The sequence below is a fragment of the Canis aureus genome, chromosome X (genome assembly GCF_053574225.1).
Source record: "Canis aureus isolate CA01 chromosome X, VMU_Caureus_v.1.0, whole genome shotgun sequence".
NCBI classification, from domain to species: domain Eukaryota; kingdom Metazoa; phylum Chordata; class Mammalia; order Carnivora; family Canidae; genus Canis; species Canis aureus.
Window position 1 is genome coordinate 58,416,548 of NC_135649.1, and position 21,137 is coordinate 58,437,684.

At 37.2% G+C, this 21,137-nt stretch overlaps 1 protein-coding gene across 3 annotated transcripts in view; it reads right to left on the reverse strand.

The window, feature by feature from the left end:
* Positions 1-18,391: 18,391 nt before the first annotated feature.
* Positions 18,392-21,137, reverse strand: part of LOC144307621 (uncharacterized) — a 290,432-nt gene continuing 287,686 nt past the window's right edge. For all 3 annotated transcript variants that reach the window (XM_077887550.1, XM_077887548.1, XM_077887549.1), the window contains one exon: positions 18,392-18,916. In XM_077887550.1, coding sequence (XP_077743676.1) covers positions 18,872-18,916 — 45 coding nt within the window. In that variant the 3' untranslated portion in view covers positions 18,392-18,871. The remainder of the gene's footprint in view (positions 18,917-21,137) is intronic.

Genomic DNA, 21,137 nt, shown 5'->3' on the forward strand with positions numbered 1-21,137 from the left:
ATAGGAAAAATACCATATGACCAAGTAATTCCACTACTGGCGGTTTACTCAAGGAAAATAAATACTAGTTAACAAAAGATATATGTTTTTTTAAATTTATTTATGATAGTCACAGAGAGAGAGAGACAAAGGCAGAGACATAGGCAGAGGGAGAAGCAGGCTCCATGCACCAGGAGCCCGATGTGGGATTCGATCAGGGTCTCCAGGATCGCGCCCTGGGCCAAAGGCAGGCGCCAAACCGCTGCGCCACCCAGGGATCCCAACAAAAGATATATGTATGCCTATGTCTATTGCAGCATTATTTACAATAGTCAAGATATGGAAGGAACTTAAGCGGTATTGATAGATGAATGGGTAAGGAAGATGAGGTGTATACACACAGACAGGAATATTACATAGCCATAAAAAAGGATGCAATAGGGCAGCCCCAGTGGCGCAGCGGTTTAGTGCCGTCTGCAGCCCAGGGTGTGATCCTGAAGACCCAGGATCGAGTCCCACATCAGGCTTCCTGCATGGAGCCTGCTTCTCCCTCTGCCTGTGTCTCTGCCTCTCTCTGTCTGAATTTAAAAAAAAAAAAAGGATGCAATCATATCATTTGCAATGTGGATGGCCCCAGGTGGTATTATATTAAGTGAAGTAAGTCAGACACAGGAAGTCAAATGCCATATGATTTTATTCATATGTGGATTCTAAAAACCCACAAATGAATAAACAATAAGCAAAAAGCAGAATCAGAACTATGTCAGTGGGCAGATGCTATATTTTGCACCTGATCTAATACTAAATGAACAGAGGATGAAGGAATCATCATTCTATTCATTATGCCTCACCATGTGGCAGATCCCACAGGAGTTTGTCAAGCTTCAAGTTAGCCAGGGAGAGTTCCTGTGTATGAAAGTATTGCTACTTCTTGGGATCCCTGGGTGGCGCAGTGGTTTAGCGCCTGCCTTTGGCCCAGGGCACGATCCTGGAGACCCGGGATCGAATCCCACGTCGGGCTCCCGGTGCATGGAGCCTGCTTCTCCCTCGGCCTGTGTCTCTGCCTCTCTCTCTCTCTCTCTCTCTGTGTGATTATCATGGAATAAATAAAATCTTTAAAAAAAAAAAAAGAAAGTATTGCTACTTCTTAATACAATTCCTTTGGAAGGACTAAGTATATATATATATATATATATATATATATATATATTATTCTATATAAATAGAATAAACTACTGATTGCCAGAGGAGAGAGGCCATTTCAAAACTTGTTTCATCAAAACAAGTAAGAGGACATAACTCTCTCAGTGAGAGAGAAAGTACTAGAAACATGGAGGAACACCTGGGTGGTTCAGTGGATTGAGTGTCTGATTCTTGATTTCAGCTCAGGTCATGATCCCAGAGTTGTGAGATTAAGCCCTGTGTCAGGCTCCATGTGTAGAGCCTGCTTAAAATTCTCTCTCTCCTTCTTCCTCTGCCCGCCCCCTCCCCCATGCTTGCATGCTCTCTCTTTCTTAAAAAGAAAAGGAAAAAGAATGATGGAGGTAAACTAATCATATAAGTGACATATTGTCACATTGTTTTCATCAAAAGTGAGTCACTAGGTCCAATGCACATTCAAAGGAAGTGGAATAGACAAGGATTTGAATACCAGGAGGCAGAATCATTTGGGGCCATTTTATTTTTTTTGGGGGGGGGCATTTTATATAAAACATTTGTTTTAGAGAGAGAGCAGGAGGGAAGGGCAGAAGGAGAGGATGAGAGTCCCAAGCAAACTCCAAGCTAAGCATGGAGCCTGATATGGGGCTCAATCTCATGACCCTGGCATCATGACCTAAGCTGAAACCAAGCCAGTCATTTAAACAACTGAGCCACCCAGGCACTCTTTGGGACCGTTTTAGAAGTCTGTCTACCATAAAGATATCCATCTTCTATAAATTAGACATGGGTTATTATGATAGGGAAATAGTATCACAAATAATTACATGACTTCTAACCATTTAGAGAAGCATCTAGAAGGATCACTACCAGAATCTCTGATGTATTGGTCATATTAAAGAATTCTTAAACAGTGAGTAACTGGGATATAATTAACTAATCTACCAAATTAGTGGTTCCACAGGAGTCCCAAGTACTTGTATTTGGGGTGCTTCTATAGCCTCTTCCCTCTTCTTCAGTTTACAAATGTTCTGGGGAATTTTAAGGAAGGAACGTTCACATGGAGCAAATCATACAGGAAGCAAAGAAGTCTCAGGTCATGGATTGATCTGATTCCTACTGAGGTATTCACTGGATGTTGATGAAATTAGATCTTTAACTATTCCCTAGTTGTAGATGATCAATAGGTAGTTCTTGTTTAGTTCAATGTTGAAAAGTCTGTAAGCCATAACTCACATGTCCTGGGAAGTCCAAAAATATCCCATATTGTAGGCTTTACCTATAGACACTCAGTTTTTCGTAGGTGGTGGAATTGCTTCTTTCTTGGAAAACTTCCCTGGAGTTATGTCCCAGATTCAGAGACTTGCTATGGAAATCATTATTCTTTCACACTACTTTTATGGCTTGCTTTTTCATTTAGTTTTTTTAAGCCTTACTAAGGTATACTTAATATACAGAAAATTACACACATTTAATTTACACATTTTGATGAGCTTGGACATGTATGTATACACATGATAACATCAGCAAATTCAAAGTAATAAACATATCCTATCCCCCCAATAGATTCCTTGTGTATCCTTACTTTTTTGTTTTTTTGGTAAGAGATTTAACATGATGTCTATCCTCTTAACAAGTTTTTAAGTGCACAACACTGTATTTTTAACTATATGTACTATGTTGTACAGTAGATCTCTAGACCTTAAGTATCTTGTATAACTTTATACCCATTGAACAACAACTCTCCATTTTTACCTCCCTCCATCCCATAGTAAAATGTTATATTCTTGACTTTTATGAGTTTTACTATTGCAGATATCTCATGTGAGTGGAATCGTGTAGTATTTGTCTTTCTGTGACTGACATTTCACTTAGCATGATGTCTTTCAGATATATCCATGTTACAAACAGTAGGATTTCCCTCTTTTTTAAAGGCTGAATGATTCCATTGCATGTGCATACCGCATTTTCTTTATCCATTAGTCAATGGACATTTGGATTGTTTTTATGTATTGATCAATGTGAATAATGCTTTAATGAACATGAGAGTGCAGATACAGATATCATTTTGAGAGTTTGATTTCAATTATTTTGGATTGAATTACTCAGGAGTGGATTTGTGGATGATATGATAGTTTTATTTTTATATTTTTATGAGAAACTCTTATACTTCTTTCCATTTTGGCAGCACCATTTTGCATTTCCATGAACAGTACAAAGGTGTTGATTTTTCCATATCCTTGCCAATACTTGTTTTCTTTTTCTTCCTTCCTTGCTTCCTTCTTTCTTTTCTTTTTCTCCATCTCTGTCTCTCTTTCTCTCTCTCTCTTCCTTGCATTCATAATGGCCATTCTAACAAGTGTGAAATTATTATCTCCTTCTGGTTTTGATTTGCATTTATCTGATGATCAGTAGTGTTGAGAATCATATATTCTCATTTCCATTTGTATTTCTTTGGAGAATTATTTATTCAGGTCCTTTGTTTTTTAATCAGGTTATTTTATTTTATTTTTGATATTGAGTTATAGGAGTTTCTTATATACTTAATAAATTAACCCTTTATTAGACATATGGTTTGCAAATATTTTCTTTCATTTTATAGGTTGCCTGAGACAACAAAAGCAAAAATGGACAAGTGAAACTATGAAAATCAGTTTTTTTTTAAAAATTAAAGTCTGACCTATTTGTAGAAAAGTGTATAAACAGGAATTATTATACATTGAACCCATCCACATTACAGCATACAGATAAAAAATAATCAAACATTGCCAGGACTCTAGAAGCCTTTGTTGTGCTCACTTTCATTAAGTACTCACTCTCCTCTCTAAAGATAACTATTGTGTCTTCACACCATATGTTAGTTTTGCCAATGTTTGAACTTTACATAAATGGAATCACACTATATGTATTCTTTTGCATTTGACTTCTGTCAAATTTTATTTTACTATTTTATTTTATTTTTGAGAGAGAGAGAGAGAATGCCAGTGTGTGTGTGTGTGTGTGTGTGTGTGTGTGTGGCGGGAGGACAGAGGGAGAGAGAGAATCTTAAGCAGGCTCCATGCCTAGCTTGGAATCTCATGTGGGGTTCAATTTCATGACTGAGGTCATGACCTGAGCCAAAATCAAGAGTCAGATGCTTAAATGACTGAGCCACCCAGGCACTCTTGACTTCTGTTATGTTTTAAAATCTATTATACTTTGATGGACATTTAAGTTGTTCCTAGTTTTTGGATCTTGTGAATAATATTGCTATAAACATTCTTGCACATGTCTTTGATGAACATAAGCTTATGATTCAGTTGGGTATTTCCTTAGCCTGAATTCTTTAGAAAACAGCCTGAGAAGTATATTATGTACTATTACTTCATTAGAGAGAACATTCACAAGGTGACTAAGTCTCAGAAGAAGGGAGATTTAACTCAAGGCTGTGTTACTGAGCTGACTACCACTTGGAACCAACACAACTTATTGCTCAATCTCACAATCACTCTCATCTTTGAGGGGCTATATGGACTGTATCAGGACAATCTGGCAGTGGGAAGAAGGGAAAAATTATTTATCCATTGGTTTCTATCTCCTATTTACTAAGGATTCATGCAATGGAAGGTTACATGCCCCCAAATTCCAGGCTGCACATGTATAGGTACTGGGTAGGTACATATTATTGTATGTCTCCATACCAACAGAGGAATCTTAGAGTGCAAGGTGAGACAATTATAGCCTGAGGCAAGGCACGATCAGATTGCTCCTTAGTGAATTCATTGACAGTATATGTGCAGCTGTTTTTTGCTTTGGTAGCAGGTACATAAAAATTGGCCAAAAAACAGAAGACAGAAATGTAATTGTGGGAATAATTATACCAATTTACACTTTCACCAGTAGGGTTTGAAGGTCACAGTTACTCAACATCTTCATTAACAACTGGTATTGTCTTTTTCATTTTAGCCATACTGGTAGGTATAGTGGTATCTTATTCAAGTTTAACTTGCCTTTCCATGATGTCTAATGAAATTGATCACATCACCATTTCATATTTCTTTTTATTTATTTATTCATGAGAGACACAGAAAGAGAGACAGAGATATAGACAGAGGGAGAAGCTGGCTTCATGCAGGGAGCCTGATGTGGGACTCAATCCTGGGACTCCATCTCCGAAAGCAGATGCTTAACTGCTGAGCTACCCAGGCATCCCACCATTTTGTATTTCAATTGGCCATTTGGATATTATCTTTCATGAAGTGTTTAAGTTTTTTTCCCCACTTTCTCTATTGTATTATCTATTTTTCTCATTTATTTCTAGTTGTCTTTTACAAGAATTTATACAGGCACTTTGCCAGTTATATGTATTAATATCTTCTCCCACATTGTGGCTTGAATTTTTATCATTGTAATGGTGTTAAAAATTGTTTAACCTTAAGTTGAGATACAATTTAGGAGACTGGAAGGGAAGATGGTTGTGGGGTAGGAGGACCCTAGGTTTACCTCACCCCATGAATACAACTAGATAACTATCAAATCACCCCCAAATACTTACAAAATTGATGTAAAGGCTGACAGAACAAACTGCACAACTGAAAGTAGAGAAGAGGCTACAATAAAATAGGAAGTACAGAGTCACAGGAGAGAAACAGATTGTGGCTGCTGCAATGGGGAGGGAGCTGCAGTCACAGAGAAGGGTGAGAGATATACTAATGCAAGGGAACATATGGAGAAAACAAAACTTCATAGCAATTGTCTTGGGAAGCTAGAGGGCCTGATTTAATGAGTTATTGCAACCAGCAAGACTTAAGGCAGGGAGTTTTATAGGTCAGTGAGCTTGATTCTGGGAAAGCTCCAAAGATGTTGGAACTGCTCTTGGAGAAAAGGCAGGGCAAGCAGCCTGTGAATATACAATGTTGAAAGATTGATCTGAAGAGTACCTGGGGCAAAGTGGGGGAGGTTATTTGCTCATCTTGGAGGACATCACAGAGAGGCAATATTCACAGAGAGATCTCTCTGAGAACAAAGAAATTGAAAGGCACCATTTTCCTTCCTTGCCTCTCAGCACAAATAGAGCCACCTACTGAAACCTGCAAAGCAGCAACACTGGATACCTAACATGCTTACACTAAACCATGCCCCCACATATGCTGGTGGAAGTGCCCTTCCTAGTCATGCTAGCTAGCCTCAGTTCCAGCACAGAGGGCATCCTCACCCAGAAGTCTTGCCCAAACCCATGCCAATACTGCACCTCCCTGCCTAAGAAGTTTATAAGTCCTTTGTTCTGGTGGCAGGGTGTTAGATCTCATTTCACAAGCAGACCAGAGCACACCTAGTTAAAACTTACCACATTCAGACACAAGACCAAACACTGCCCTCAACAGGCAAAGAGGGCCTCTACAGATGAGTGCCTTGAAAAATAAAGTGGCTAGGACAGAACAGCAGAGCACATACAGAGATATTGGAGACACTCCTGGAAGCACCAGACCCTGGGGAACAGGGGAAACTACACTGCAGAGCACTACAGGACCTCTTCTTCACAAAGCCATTTACCTGAAGAACAGGAGATAAAGCTGATTTTCCTAACATGGGAGAAACATGCACAAGGACTTAGACAAAATGAGAAGGCAGAGAAATTTGTTCCAAATGAAAGAAAGGGACAAGACCATGGACAGATATCTTAGTGAAACATATATAAGTAATATGCCTGATAGAGAATTTAAAAAGCAATGATAAGTATACTCACTGGAATTGAGAAAAGTAGATGACATCGGTGAGATCATTAACAAAGAGATAAAGAATAACATAGCAGAGAGAAAAGGCACAATAAATGAAATGAGAAACATAACTGGTAAGATGAACAGCATGTTGGAAGAAATAGAGGAACAAATTAATGCCTACAAAACAGTGTAATGGAAAGTAGGCAAGCTGAACAAAAGAGAAAAAGGAATTATGCAAAATGAGAATAGACAGAGAACTCAGTGACTCCAACAAATGTAAAAACATTCATATTATAGGAGTCAAGGAAGAAGAGAGAGAAAATGAGGAAGATAATTTATTTGAAAAAATAAGAGCTAAACTTCCCTAATCTGGGGAAGGAAAGTGACATCAAGATCCAGAAAGCACAGAGAACTCCCAGAAAAATCAATAAAAGCAGATCCACACCAAGACATACTGTAATTAAAATGTCAAGATATAGTGACAAAGAAAAAATCTGGAGGAGGCAAGATAGTGGAAGAGTGGGGATCCTCATTTAATCTGGTCCCATAAATTTAGATAGATAACTTATCAAACCATCCTGAACATCTATGAATTCAACCTGAGATGTAAGGAAAGAATGGCCGGAACTCTACAAATAGAAACGTGACCACTCTTTGCAAGGTAGGAGTGTGGGGAGGAGAAACAGAGGGGATATATCAGAAGATAAATGGCAGGGAATAGGGAGACTTTGAAAGTTGGAAAGTGATACAGCCATGGAGCTCAAAATCAGGACCTTTAGAAATTTGGTCTTGTGAGATAATTCCCTGCCTGAAAGGTGCTCAGTGGTGAAGCAGTAGAGATTCCCAGGAGGGACAGTGGGGTCTCAAAATTCCTGGAGGCACAGAAAGAACAGGGGCTGAGCGCACACCCAGCAGGATATGGGGGAGAAGCCTGTCAGTCAGGCAGGTAGCTCCGGACAGAGGGGTCTGCGCCCTGCTGCCTTCCAGAGAGCACGGTTCCAGCAGCGCAGGGCCCCAGACCACAGGCGTGGAGTAGACACAGCCCACAATCCTGCACTCCCCTTGGGATAGGCAGAAGTGGGGAGGACACAGGACAGCAAGGACTCTCCTGCCGCTGGGCGCCCGCAACCTGTGCAGATCAGGGCACCCGCACGACCCCGGGAACATCTAGGCCAGTGCGGACTCAGAGACAGAGTTAGTTACTAGCGGGGAGCTGACTCCAGAGCTGGAAATCTGGCCGCCACCAGTGTTGTTTTCCTCCTTGTTTCACCCTATGACTGGGAGAGGCAGGCCACCAGAGAACAGAGGCCTCACAGGATAAACAGCTCCCATTGAGCCCTGCACCCGGAGGGGCGGAACATCTCCCCAAGGTACACACACCTGAGAATCAGCACAGCAGACCCCTCCCCCAGAACACCAGCTGGAAGAACAGGGGAAGAGGGGGTTTTTGACTAAGCAGTGCAGGAAAGTTCCAGGGGCAGTCGAGGGATTTATGGTGTATAGAACTAAAGGGTACCCCTCCTTTCTCCCCCCTTTTCCAGTACAACTCGTTTTTATATCATACTCAAAATTTCCAACATTATTTTTCTCTTTTACCACCTTAAATACAATATTTTACCACCTCTTCATTTTTAAGTTTTTTTTTTCCTTTTTGACTTTCATATTTCTATAATTACTTATCTTAGATATATTTCCCACTTTTAGATTCCCTTTAACATGCTCAATTTAATTTTGGGAGATATTTGGATATGTTTTTTGGTTTTGTGTTTTTTTGTTTTCTCTGTCTCATTTTAATTTACAATGGCGGAAGTTAATCCCCTCTAAAAAATGACCAGCATGCACCTAAAACCAAGTGGTACACCGTGCTAGTTCATTCTGTGAAATTATATTCCCTCTTCATTCCCATTCTATCCCCCTCTGTTATCTCATTTATGTTTTGGTGGATAATGTTGGGGCTTTCTACAAGTATTGCTGGTTTATATAAATTTGGGACTGAGCATCTTCTAACATACAGAACTTAACAAACTCAAAACCAAGAGGATCACCACCTAGGACCTCTCAGATAGACTACATTCTCCCTCCACTACAACTTCTTCACAACCACCACCATCTCACAGTCTCATCCCCTTTATTTTTTCCTCTCTCTTTTTATTTTTTTTTCCTTTTTTCCTCTGTATTTTTGCTTTTTTCTCTTCTTTTTTTCTTTTTTCTTTTTTTTTCTTCTTTGGGATTCTTGGCCTCTTATTTCTTACTATTTTGTTTTAAAATTTGTTTTTCAATTTAATGGTGTTTTTGTCTTGTTCTGATCTTTGTTTTCATTTTCTGGTCTCTGACCACATCAGACTCATCTAGGGAGAAATTTACATAGGTCGTGGTTGATATTCTTGAGTCAGCACACTCATACAGCCACTCTGCACTGAGCAAAATGACTAGAAGGAAGAACTCACTACAAAACAAAGAATCAGAAACTGTACTCTCTGCCACAGAATTACAGAATATGTAGAAAGCCAGAAAGCCAACTCAGAAGCACACTTATAAAGCTACTGGTGACTCTGGAAAAAAGCATAAAGGATTCAAGGGGCTTCATGACTGCAGAATTTATATCTAATTAGGCTGAAATTAAAAATCAATGAAATGAAATGCAATCCAAACTGGAGGTTAATGAAGTGAAGAAAGAGTAATCAACATAGAAGAGAAGTTGATGGCAAGGAAGGAAGCTGAGGAAAAAAGAGAAAAACAATTAAAAGGCCAAAGGAAAGGTTAGAGGAAAAAAATGATAGCCTCAGAAGGAAGAATCTATACATAATTGGGGTTCCAGAAGGCGCCAAGAGGGACATAGGGCCACAAAACATATTTGAACAAAATGCAGCTTGGAACCTCCCTAATATGGGGAGATAAACAGGCATTCAGATTCAGGAGATAGAGAGGTTCCCCCCAAAATCATCAAAAACTGGTCAACACCTCAACATTTAATATGAAACTTGCAAATGCCAAAGACAAAGAGAAAATCCTTAAAGCAGAGAGAAACAAGAGATCCCTAACTTATATGGGGAGAAATATTAGATTAATAGCAGATCTCTCCTAAGAGACCTGGCAGGCCAAAAAGGGCTGGCAGGATATATTCAGTATCCTAAATGAGAAGAACATGCAGCCAAGAATACTCTATCCAGCAAGGCTTTCATTCAAAATAGAAGGAGAGATAAAGAGCTTCCAAGATATGCAGAAACTGTGACCACCAAACCAGCTCTGCAAGAAATATTAAGGGGGACTCTGTAAAAGAAAGAGGAAGCCCAAATAAACAATCCACAAAAACAGGGACTGAATAGGTATTACGATGACACTAAATTCATCTTTCAATAGTAAATCTGAACATGAATGGGCAAAATGACCCCCATCAAAAGACACAGGGTTTCAGACTGGATAAAAAAGCAAGACCCATCTATTTGCTGTCTACAAGAGACTCATTTTAGACTTAGGACACCTACAGCCTGAAAATGAAAGGTTGGAGAACCATTTACCATTCAAATGGTCCTCAAAAGAAAGCTGGGGTAGCATTCCTCATATCAGAAAAATTAAAGTTTACTCAAAAACTGTAGTAAGAGATGAAAAGGGACACTATATCATACTTCAAGGGTATATCCAACAAGGGGACCTAACAATCATGAATATTTATGCACCTAATGTGGGAGCTGCCAAGTATATCAATCAATTAATAACCAAAGTAAAGATATACTTAGATAATAATGCACTAATACTGGGAGGCTACAACACGGCACTTTCTGCAAATGATAGATTCTAAGCAAAACATCTCCAAAGAAACAAGAGCTTTAAATGATACACTGCGCCAGATGGATTTCACAGATATATGCAGAACTTTACATACAAACGCAACTGAATACACATTCTTCTCAAGTGCACATGGAACTTTCTCCAGGATCGACCTCATACTGGGTCATAAATCAGGTCTCAACCAATACCAAAATATTGGGATTGTCCCCTGCATGCTTTCAGACCATAATGCTTTGATACTTGAACTCAATCACAAGAAGAAATTTGGAAGAAACTCAAACACGTGGAGGTAAAAGAGCATCCTACTAAAAGATGAAAGGGTCAACCAGGAACTTAGAGAAAAATTAAAAAGATTCATGGAAACGAATGAAAATGAAGATACAACTGTTCAAAATCTTTGGGATACAGTAAAAGCAGTGCTAAGAGGTAAATATACCACCATACAAGCCTCCCTCAAAACACTGGAAAAAACTCAAATGAACAAGCTAACCTCACACCTAAAGGAACTGGAAAAAGAACAGCAAATAAAGCCTATACCAAGCAGAAGAAGACTAATAAATATTCGAGCAGAACTCAATGAAATACAGACCAGAAGAACTGTAGAACAGATCAACAAAACCAGGAGTTAGTTATTTGAAAGAATTAATAAGATAAACCATTAGACAGTCTTATTAAAAAGAAAAGACAAAAGTCTCAAATTAATAAAATCACGAATGAAAAAGGAGAGATCACAACCAATGCCTAGGAAGTACTAACAATTTTAAAAACATATTACGAGCAGCTATATGCCAATAAATTTGTCATCTTGAAGAAATAGATTCATTTCTGGAAAACCAAAAACTAACAAAACTGGAACAGGAAGAAGTAGAAAACCTGAATAGGCCAATAACCAGGTAGAAAATTGAAGCAGTCATCAGAAACCTCCCAAGACACAAAAGTCCAGGGCCAGATGGCTTCCCAGGGGAATTCTATCAAACGTTTAAAGAAGAAACAATACCTAGTCTACTAAAGCTGTTTGGAAAGATAGAAAGGGATGGAATACTTCCAAACTTTTTCTATGAGGCAAGCATCACCTTAATTCCCAAACCAGACAAAGATCCCACCAAAAAGGAGAATTATAGACCAATATACCTGATGAACACAGATGCAAACATTCTCAACAAGATAGTAGGCAATAGGATCCAACAGTACATTAAGCGGATTATTCACCATGCCCAAGTGGAATTTATCTCCGGAATGCAAGGCTGGTTCAACATTCATAAAGCAATCAACGTGATAGATCATATCAACAAGAGAAAGAACAAGAAACATATGATCCTCTCAATACATGCAGAGAAAGCATTTGATGAAATACAGCATGCATTTCTGATCAAAACTCTTCAGAGTGTAGGGATACAGGGAGCATACCTCAGCATCTTAAACGCCAATTATGAAAAGCCTACAGCAAATATCATTCTCATTGGGGAAACACTGAGAGGCTTTCCCCTAAGATCAGGAATACAATAGGGATGTCCACTCTCACCACTGCTATTCAACAGAGTACTAGAAGTCCTAGCCTCAGCAATCAGGCAACAAAAAGAAATAAAAGGCATTCAAAGTGGCAAAGAAGAAGTCAAACTCTCCCTCTTCACAGATGACATGAAACTGTACATAGAAAACCCAAAGACTCCACCCCAAGATTGCTAGAACTCATATAGCAATTCAGCAGTGTGGCTGGATACAAAATCAATGCCCAAAAATCAGTGGCTTTTTTATACACTACAAAGGAGACTGAAGAAAGAGAAATTAAGGCATCAATCCCATTGACAATTACACCCAAAAGCATAAGATACCTAGGAATAAACCTAACCAAAGAGGTAAAGGATCTGTACCCTAAAAATTACAGACCACTTTTGAACGAAATTGAGGAAGACACAAAAAGATGGAAAAATATTCCATGCTCATGCATTGGAAGAATTAATACTGTGAAAATGTCAATGTTACCCAGGGCCATTCACACGTTCAATGCAATCCCTATCAAAATACCATGGACTTTCTTCAGAGAGTTGGAACAAATCATCTTAAGATTTGTGTGGGATCAGAAAAGACCTTGAATAGCCAGGGAAATACTGAAAAAGGAAATCAGAGCTGGGAGCATCACAATGCCGGATTTCAAGTTGTACTACAAAGCTATGATTATCAAGACGGTGTGGTACTGGCTCAAAAACAGACACATAGATAAATGCAACAGAATAGAGGACCCAGAAATGTGCCCTCAACTCTATGGTCAACTAATATTCGACAAAGCAGGAGAGACTACCCACTGGAAAAAGACAGTCTCTTCAATAAATGGTGATGAGAAAATTGGACAGCTATGTGTAGAAGAATGAATCTAGACCATTCTTTTACACCATGCACAAAGATAAACTCAAAATGGATGAAAGGTCTAAATGGAAGACAAGAATCCATCAGAATCCTAGAGGAGAACACAGGTAACACCCTTTTTGAACTTGGCCACAACAACTTCTTGCAAGATACATCTATGAAGGCAGGGGAAACAAAAGCAAAAATGAATTATTGGGACTTATTCAAGATAAAAAGCTTCTGCGCAGCGAAAGAAAGAGTCAAGAAAACTAAAAGACTACCTACAGAATGGAAGAAGATATTTGCAAATAACATATCAGATAAGGGGCTAGTATCCAAGATGTATAACAACCTTATTAAACTCAACAGCAAAAAACAATCAAATCATGAAATGGGCAAAAGTCATGAAGAGAAATTTCAGAGACAGACATTGCCAACAAGCACATGAGAAAAGATTCCGCATCTGTTGCCTTCAGGAAAATGCAAATCAAAATCAGAATGAGGTACCACCTCACACCAGTAAGAATGGTGAAAATTAACAAGGCAGGAAGCAACAAATGTTGGAGAGGATGTGGAGAAAGGGGAACCCTCTTGCACTGTTGGTGGGAATGTAAACTGGTACAGCCACCTTGGACAACTGTGTGGAGGTTCCTCAAAGAGTTAAAAGTAGAACTGCCCTAGACCCAGCAATTTCACAGATGCAGTGAAATGGCAGGACACCTGCACCCCAATGTTTATAGCAGGAATGTCCACAATAGTCAAACTGTGGAAGGAGCCTTGGTGTCCATCGAAAGATGAATGGATAAAGATATGGTCTATGTATACAATGAAATATTACTCAGCTAGTATAAACGACAAATACCCTCCATTTGCTTTAACATGGATGGAACTGGAGGGTATTATTCTGAGTGAAGTCAATTGGAGAAGACAAACAGTATATTGGTTTTATTCATTGAGGGAATATAAAAAATAGTGAAAGGGATTATAGGGGAAAGGAGAGAAAATGAGAGGGAAATATCAGTGAGGATGACAGAACATGAGAGAAGCCTCACTCTGGGAAATGGACAAGGTGTAGTGGAAGGGGAGGTCAGCAGGGGGAAGGGGTGACTTGGTGCTGGGCACTGAGGGGGTACTTGACAGGATAAGCACTGGGTGTTATACTATATGTTGGCAGATCGAACTCCAATAAAAAATTATACAAAAAATAATGAGCAATTTATAAAAGGAACTTGGGCAGCCCTGGTGGCTCAGCGGTTAAGCACCGCCTTCAGCTCAGGGTGTTGTTTTGGAGACCCGGGATCGAGTCCCATGGTGGGCTCCCTGCATGGATCCTGCTTCTCCCTCTGCCTGTGCCTCTGCCTCTCTCTCCCTGTATGTCTCTCATGAATAAATAAAAGTAAAAATAAATCTTTAAAAAAAGAAAAAAATTAAAAAGCAACTTAAAAAGTTCCATTTACAATAGCATGAAAAAAAGGAATTACCTTGAACAAGGAAGTTAAAACTTGTACAGTGAAAACTACAAAACATTGCTTAAAAAATGGAAGAAGACATAAATACATGGAAATGCATCTCATGTTGATAGACTGGAAGACTTAGTACTCTTGTCAACCCTACGCAGAATGATACATAGATCCAATGAAATCTTTATCAAAATCCCAATGGTGTTATTTGCAGAAACAGAAAGCCCATCCTAAAATTAATTTGGAATCTCAAGAGACCCAAAATAACAAAAATAGTCTTGGGTAAAAAAAACAAAGCTGGAGAACTCACAATTCTTGATTTCAAAACTTACTGAAATAATACAGGAATCAAAACCATGCAGTACTGACATAAAGATGGATATATATAGATGAATGAAAAAAAATAGAGAGCCCAGAAATAAATTCTTGCACGCATGATTAAATGATTTTTTATAAGGGTGCCAATTCCATTCAATGATTATGTCTTTTCAAGAAGTGATGCTGGGAAAATTGGATGTCCACTGCAAAAGAATGAAATTGGACTTTTATGTAACACCATATACAATAATTAATTCAAAATGGATCAAAAACCTAAATATATGACCTGAAACTATAAAATTCTTAGATGAAAACAAGGCGAAATCTTCATGACACTGGATTTGGCAGTGATTTCTTGGGTATGACACCAAAAGCAAAGGCAACAAAAGAAAAATCAGATAAATAGATTTATTTTTTTTTAAAGATTTTATTTATTTATTCATGATAGTCCCAGAGAGAGAGAGAGAGGCAAAGAGACACAGGCAGAGGGAGAAGCAGGCTCCATGCATTGGGAGCCCGATGTGGGATTCGATCCCGGGTCTCCAGGATCGCGCCCTGGGCCAAAGGCAGGCGCCAAACCGCTGCGCCACCCAGAGATCCTAGATAAATAGATTTAATGGAATATTTTTAAATGCACATCAAAAGACTATGTCAACAGAGTAAAAAGACAACTAATAGAATTGGAGAAAATATTTGCAAATCATATATTTGATATGGTATTAATATCCAGAATATATAAAGATCACCTAATATTCAACAGCAACAAAAATTAAATAACTTTACTCAAAAATGGGCAAAAGATTTAAATAGATATTTCTCCAAAGAATATGTAAAAATATCCAATAAGTCACGAAAAGATGTTAAACATCACTAACCATTAAGGGAATGCAAAGCAAAACTTCATTGAGATACCACCTCATACTTATTAAGATGGCACATATAAAAAACCCCACAAAAAACAAAATGAGAGATAACAAAATATTGCTAGGATGTGGAGAAATTGAAACTCTTGTGTTTTATTGGTAGGAATGTAAACTGGTACGGCTGCTGTGGAAAGCAATATAGCAGTTCCAGAGGAAAAAAAGGAAAAGAAAAGAAAAACGAATTGCCATATGATGAAGCACTTACACTTCTAGGTGTATGATCAAAAGAACTGAAAGCAGAGTCTCAAAGAAATATAAGTACACCCATGTTCATAAACAGCATTATTTCATTAAAGCAAAAACATGAAAGCAACACAAGTGTACATTGTGGATGAATGGATAAGCAAAATGTAGTATAAATATACAATGGAATATTATTTAGCCTTAGAAAGGAAGAAAATTCTGACATGGTGCAACATGGACGAACCTTGAGAACATGCTATATGAAAGAGCCAGTCACAAAGGGACAGATACTGTATCACTCCACTATATGAGGTACTTAGTCAAAATCACAGATACAGAAAGTAAAATGGTGGATTCCATTGGCTGGGGATTGAATTGTGAGTTCTTGTTTAATGGATATAGGGTTTCAATTTTACAAGATAAAAAGAGTTATGGAGGTGGATGCTAATGATGTTTGGACATTATGTATACATTTATTTATTTTTAAAGATTTTAATTATTTTAAAGAGAAAGAGAGTGCACATGACTGGTGAGAAGGAGAGGGACAACCAGACTCTATAGTCAGTGTGGAGTCCAACATGGGCTTCCAAGACCCTGAGATCATGACCTGAGCTGAAATCAAGAGTCAGATGCTTAACTAAGTCACCCAGGCACCCCATGAATATATTTAATAGCACTAAACTCTACATTTAAAATTGTTTAAAATGATACATTTTATGTTAAGTTCATTTTACCAAAGTAAAAAATTAGAGGAAAAAAGAAAATTTATTTTTTAGGTAATTTATAACTATGCAAAGCACATAAATCTAAAATAATTAATTATATTTGTAGTAGTTGTTTTATGAAACATGTAATTTGTTACTTTATTCTTCAGGTGTTTTATCTTTAACTTAACATAAAGGACACAATGTCAATTCTGGATATCAGAAAAATAGAATATTTTGTATTTTTTTCTGAGGAAGGGTTACTTTCTGGAACCCATCACTGCCATACAGGTGTTCCAGTTTCAACTTCTTCTAATTGTATCTGTACCTTTGAACAACATGTTTTGTCTTTTTGAACATTTGTTTCCTTATTTTTATGTACAACAAAGCTGCTATTACATGTGATGATGACTCTAAAGGGTAATTAAGATCAAATATTGATAATGCTTTATACAACTGCTAACCCTAAATATAAATACAAGTTCAATAAACATTATGGGTTTTTTCTTCTATATCTTAAGTATATTAAAGGTCAGGGCTCATCTTAGATGATTTTGGACATCAGCACCTAAATGTTACTCAGGAATCTCCATCTTAATTTGTCATAAACTGGAATCACCACCACCACCACTCTTCCATTCTCCTTTATATTCCAATTTGGTGAATGGTACTACCACCTCCCCACATCAGAAAGCTGGTGTTAAACTGAACATTTCTTACTTTCTTTCCTCATGTCAAATAATTCAGTGATTACTGAATTACAAAAAAAAGCCATTTTTGTCTTAATGGCTTTCAAATATATCTCAGCTTCTCCATTCTTTCTTCCTACTGCTTTATTTGAAGATCTTTTGAATTAGAGTCTGGACTACCACAATTGTGTCTTAAAAGGTGTCTTTCTATCCTCTTTTCCTCTGTGTCTTCTCCTTAAATCCACCCTCCACACCACCGCTGGTTATTTCTCTAAAGTGCAGTCACAACTGCTACTATGCTTAAAATATTTTAAAGGTTACTATTACCTCTGAGATAAGGCCTAAATATTCTAATATGGCAAACAAAGTCCCTCCTTACTTTTTCAATCTCACTTCTTGGTCCCAGTCACACCAAGTACTATATGCATGTCAAGATCTGTGTGGTTCCCCAAATGTGCTACGATCTTTATCAGCTTACTTTAAGAATAGAAACTTGATAATGGAAGGAGCAATATTGTTTATTGAAGTCTGCGACTTCTTGAATGAGAAAGGTTTCAAGATAAGGGAAGATACCAAAAAGAATATGGTACCTATATATATAAGCAAGACAATGTAGGGAAAAGTAGGGAGACTCACCTAGGTGTAGCAGAAGGCTGGATTTAAGTAATAAAAATAAGCATACAGAGAGAGTGGTGACAAATAGAGGAGATCTTATAAAAAGGTTTGGTAGGTCATCATGGCTTGATTGCCTATGTGTCCTATAGTCCTCAAAGTGTGTCTGGTTATTATTAGTTACAAAAAGGTGTTTTTTAAGTACACCTAGAAACCCAGCCCCTGTTTCTAACTGCAAAGGAAAGAAATGCAATTTTCTTTTAATTATTTCACTATATTTTTCAGCTCTTTTGCCATGAACTATGAAAACTCTAAATCAGTTTTTGATTTGTTTTATGGCAGCTCCAGAGATAGCTTTATTACTTCCAATTCACTTATATCTAAAACTTCTTGGTAAATGACATATGTTATCAATTTTTCTAGGTTAGCAATGTTGAATGGGATAAATAGCAAATTAAGCAAACACTGTGCAATATTATGTCTTAACTATTTTAATTATATGTATCATGTTCATAATAACAAAAATAAACAACATTAGCAATAAAATAACAATTTATTGTAGGTGATATTACACATAGAGTGACCATTACAATATTACAAGCATCTGTCATAAAGTATCTTAAAAGTTAAGATAATCTTCTTCTGGAGACAGAGACTTACACAAAAGATGGAGGGAATTATTGGTTGAAAAATATGACTGCACTTTTTAGTCATTAACAATACAAAATAATTTTTATATGATGGCTAAGAAGGACCACAATGTGTCCTTTTTCTAATTTCATATTCTGTCAGAAGCAAATAAGATGAATGGGGTAATTGTCACATGGCTTAATGAAGCAACATTGTTGGTCCCATGGACAATAAAGGCATGGTCATGTAATGGGGAGGAGATAAGGAATAAAAATATAATAAACATTGCTCAGGGATGTCTGCAATTTTTGAAGTTGTTTGCTCATATCCTCAAAACCTTCTTGTCTGTGCCTTTATCTTTTCTGTTTCAAGGTATTCTTTTCACTAATCAAGGGTCAAGGTTTTTCTGCTACCTGTCTGGAAGTTGAGCTGCAACAACAGAATAAAAAGAAACTTGGGAGTTAAAAGTTGTAGTGAAAGAAAAAAACTATTTTTATCCTCAGGCTACCTTACATTATTTAATAGAAATATTAGATATCATGATCCTTGAAAGCTTCAAACCCATCCCCCAAAAAACTATGGTCACCTTATAATCATAAGTATAATAACATCTCTTAAAATACTAAAATGGAACCACAGTAGTGTTCATTTTGTAACCTAGCCATCTGCTAACATTAGGTTAACACAATATTTACTACAGTTGACACCTTTAATTATATTTCATTTCCAATATATAAAAAACTAAGTTTTTTATTATAGGCTCTGATTCTTTTTCACTTGGTAACTGTGTGATTACAAAAAGGTTACTTGGCTATATAACGTAGCCTTTATCTGTAAAATAAGGATTAAAAGGAAAATTATGTAATTTCATAGAGTTGTTGAGAAGCTTAAATGAACAACTACATGTAAAACTCAAGAATGCATGTCAAATAGTAAGTAATACTAAATGTTGGTTATGAAATGGCTGCCTGAAGATTTACATGAAAGTTTATTTTTATGTGTTTTCTAATTTCACTACTGATGTATTACTAATCTTTTGTTATGTCATATCATATTACATTTGTAAACTACATTCAAGAGTAGTATAAAGTCATGAAAATTATCATACTGAGAATTGAATTTTCTGGACCTTTTCCTTAAAACTCTCATAATTAGCAATCTTATTCTGATTCAGAGCCTTTTGCAACTATCTAGAAATGGTCTTTACAGGGCCTAGAATAAATTTTGGTTTTCCTCATTATCTATTTGTATGTAGTCAGGTAAGATTAATTATGCTTCTTGGCTGTGGTCAGTGTCCATTTGTGGTATAATATTTATGTGATGAAATAAAATGGTGCTGGTGCTTGTTTCTTCTATTATTTCCACTTCATTTGCTGCTTGGTTGGCCATCTTTTTATTTAGGTTTTTCCAAAATAGTAAGTATGAACAAACAGATTGTTCTTGAGTTCTTATTAAAAAATCAGTTATTAAAAAAACAGAAAAATCAGTTATTTGTAATAAAAATCATCTTCTTATTAAAATCACCATAAAAGCTCAGATGGTTATGGTCCTCAAAGTAATCCCAAAGCAGAAAAAGATATCAGTCGTGTGTGTGTGTGTGTGTGTGTGTGTGTGTGTGTGTGTTTGTATAGGTTCTCTGTGAAAGGGTAAAAATGAGGTGGTAGTGGATATATTAGGAGATAAACTTTCAAAAGTAAGCAATCAGGGAATACCCTTAGCTTGACAACTTGATTACTTTCTAGATGGGGCTAGTATATTAGGGTGTTAGAGTGACCTCAGAATGGGAAAAACAGAAGCTGGTGGTGAATAAGTGAGCATTTGTTAATACAGGGTGCTTATTCTTGGTATTTGAAACTTTGAAAAGTCTGTAGTTTTGTGTGTGTGCGTGTGCATGTATGTGATGAGATAGGGGCAGGTCAGGAAGTACAAAGGATGGCATAGAAGAATTATTTTTCTTTTACAAATGGACTTGGACCAGCCAGAACATATTAAGATTTAATAATATGATAAAAAGTGAAGATCACTGCAATCATGTTTATAATTCCACAATATAACATTATTTTCTTTGTCTTCACCACCAATATGATCCTCTCTTGCTGCTACCTTCTTATCCACATTCTTCATTTTATTGAGGGACTCTATTACACTGGGTCAGCAGTTTTTATCCCATAAACATTCCACTTAATGAATCCAGGTATCTTTAGAAGTGGATTGGTTGACATCACTCATGAGAGATAAAAACTGAAATTTCATACCTTACTTAATCATTTCATATTTATTGTATTTGATACTTAATACATCCAAACTCAGACTTAAAAATTTTGGAAAATGTAGTTTACTAATTGTCCCTCAAGTAGATGATGAAATAAATTCAGACACAACTGCCTCAGTTTTTTTCAAACCTGGAAAACATGGGAGACTGACAGATCCTACAAGCTGTTGAATGCACCGTATCTGCACTGGTGTCATTGTAGCAAACATTTCTGAGATTTGAAAATCTAATGAAATCCTTTTGAGAACAAAATGTCTCTTTAGTCGATTATTGAAGATTTGTGATGTTGAGTGATAAAGTTCTCCTCAGTCTCCACCAATTTTTGGACTCAAGTTGATTTGGTCTATTTTTCTCTATCTGCCCAGATAAGATTCATCG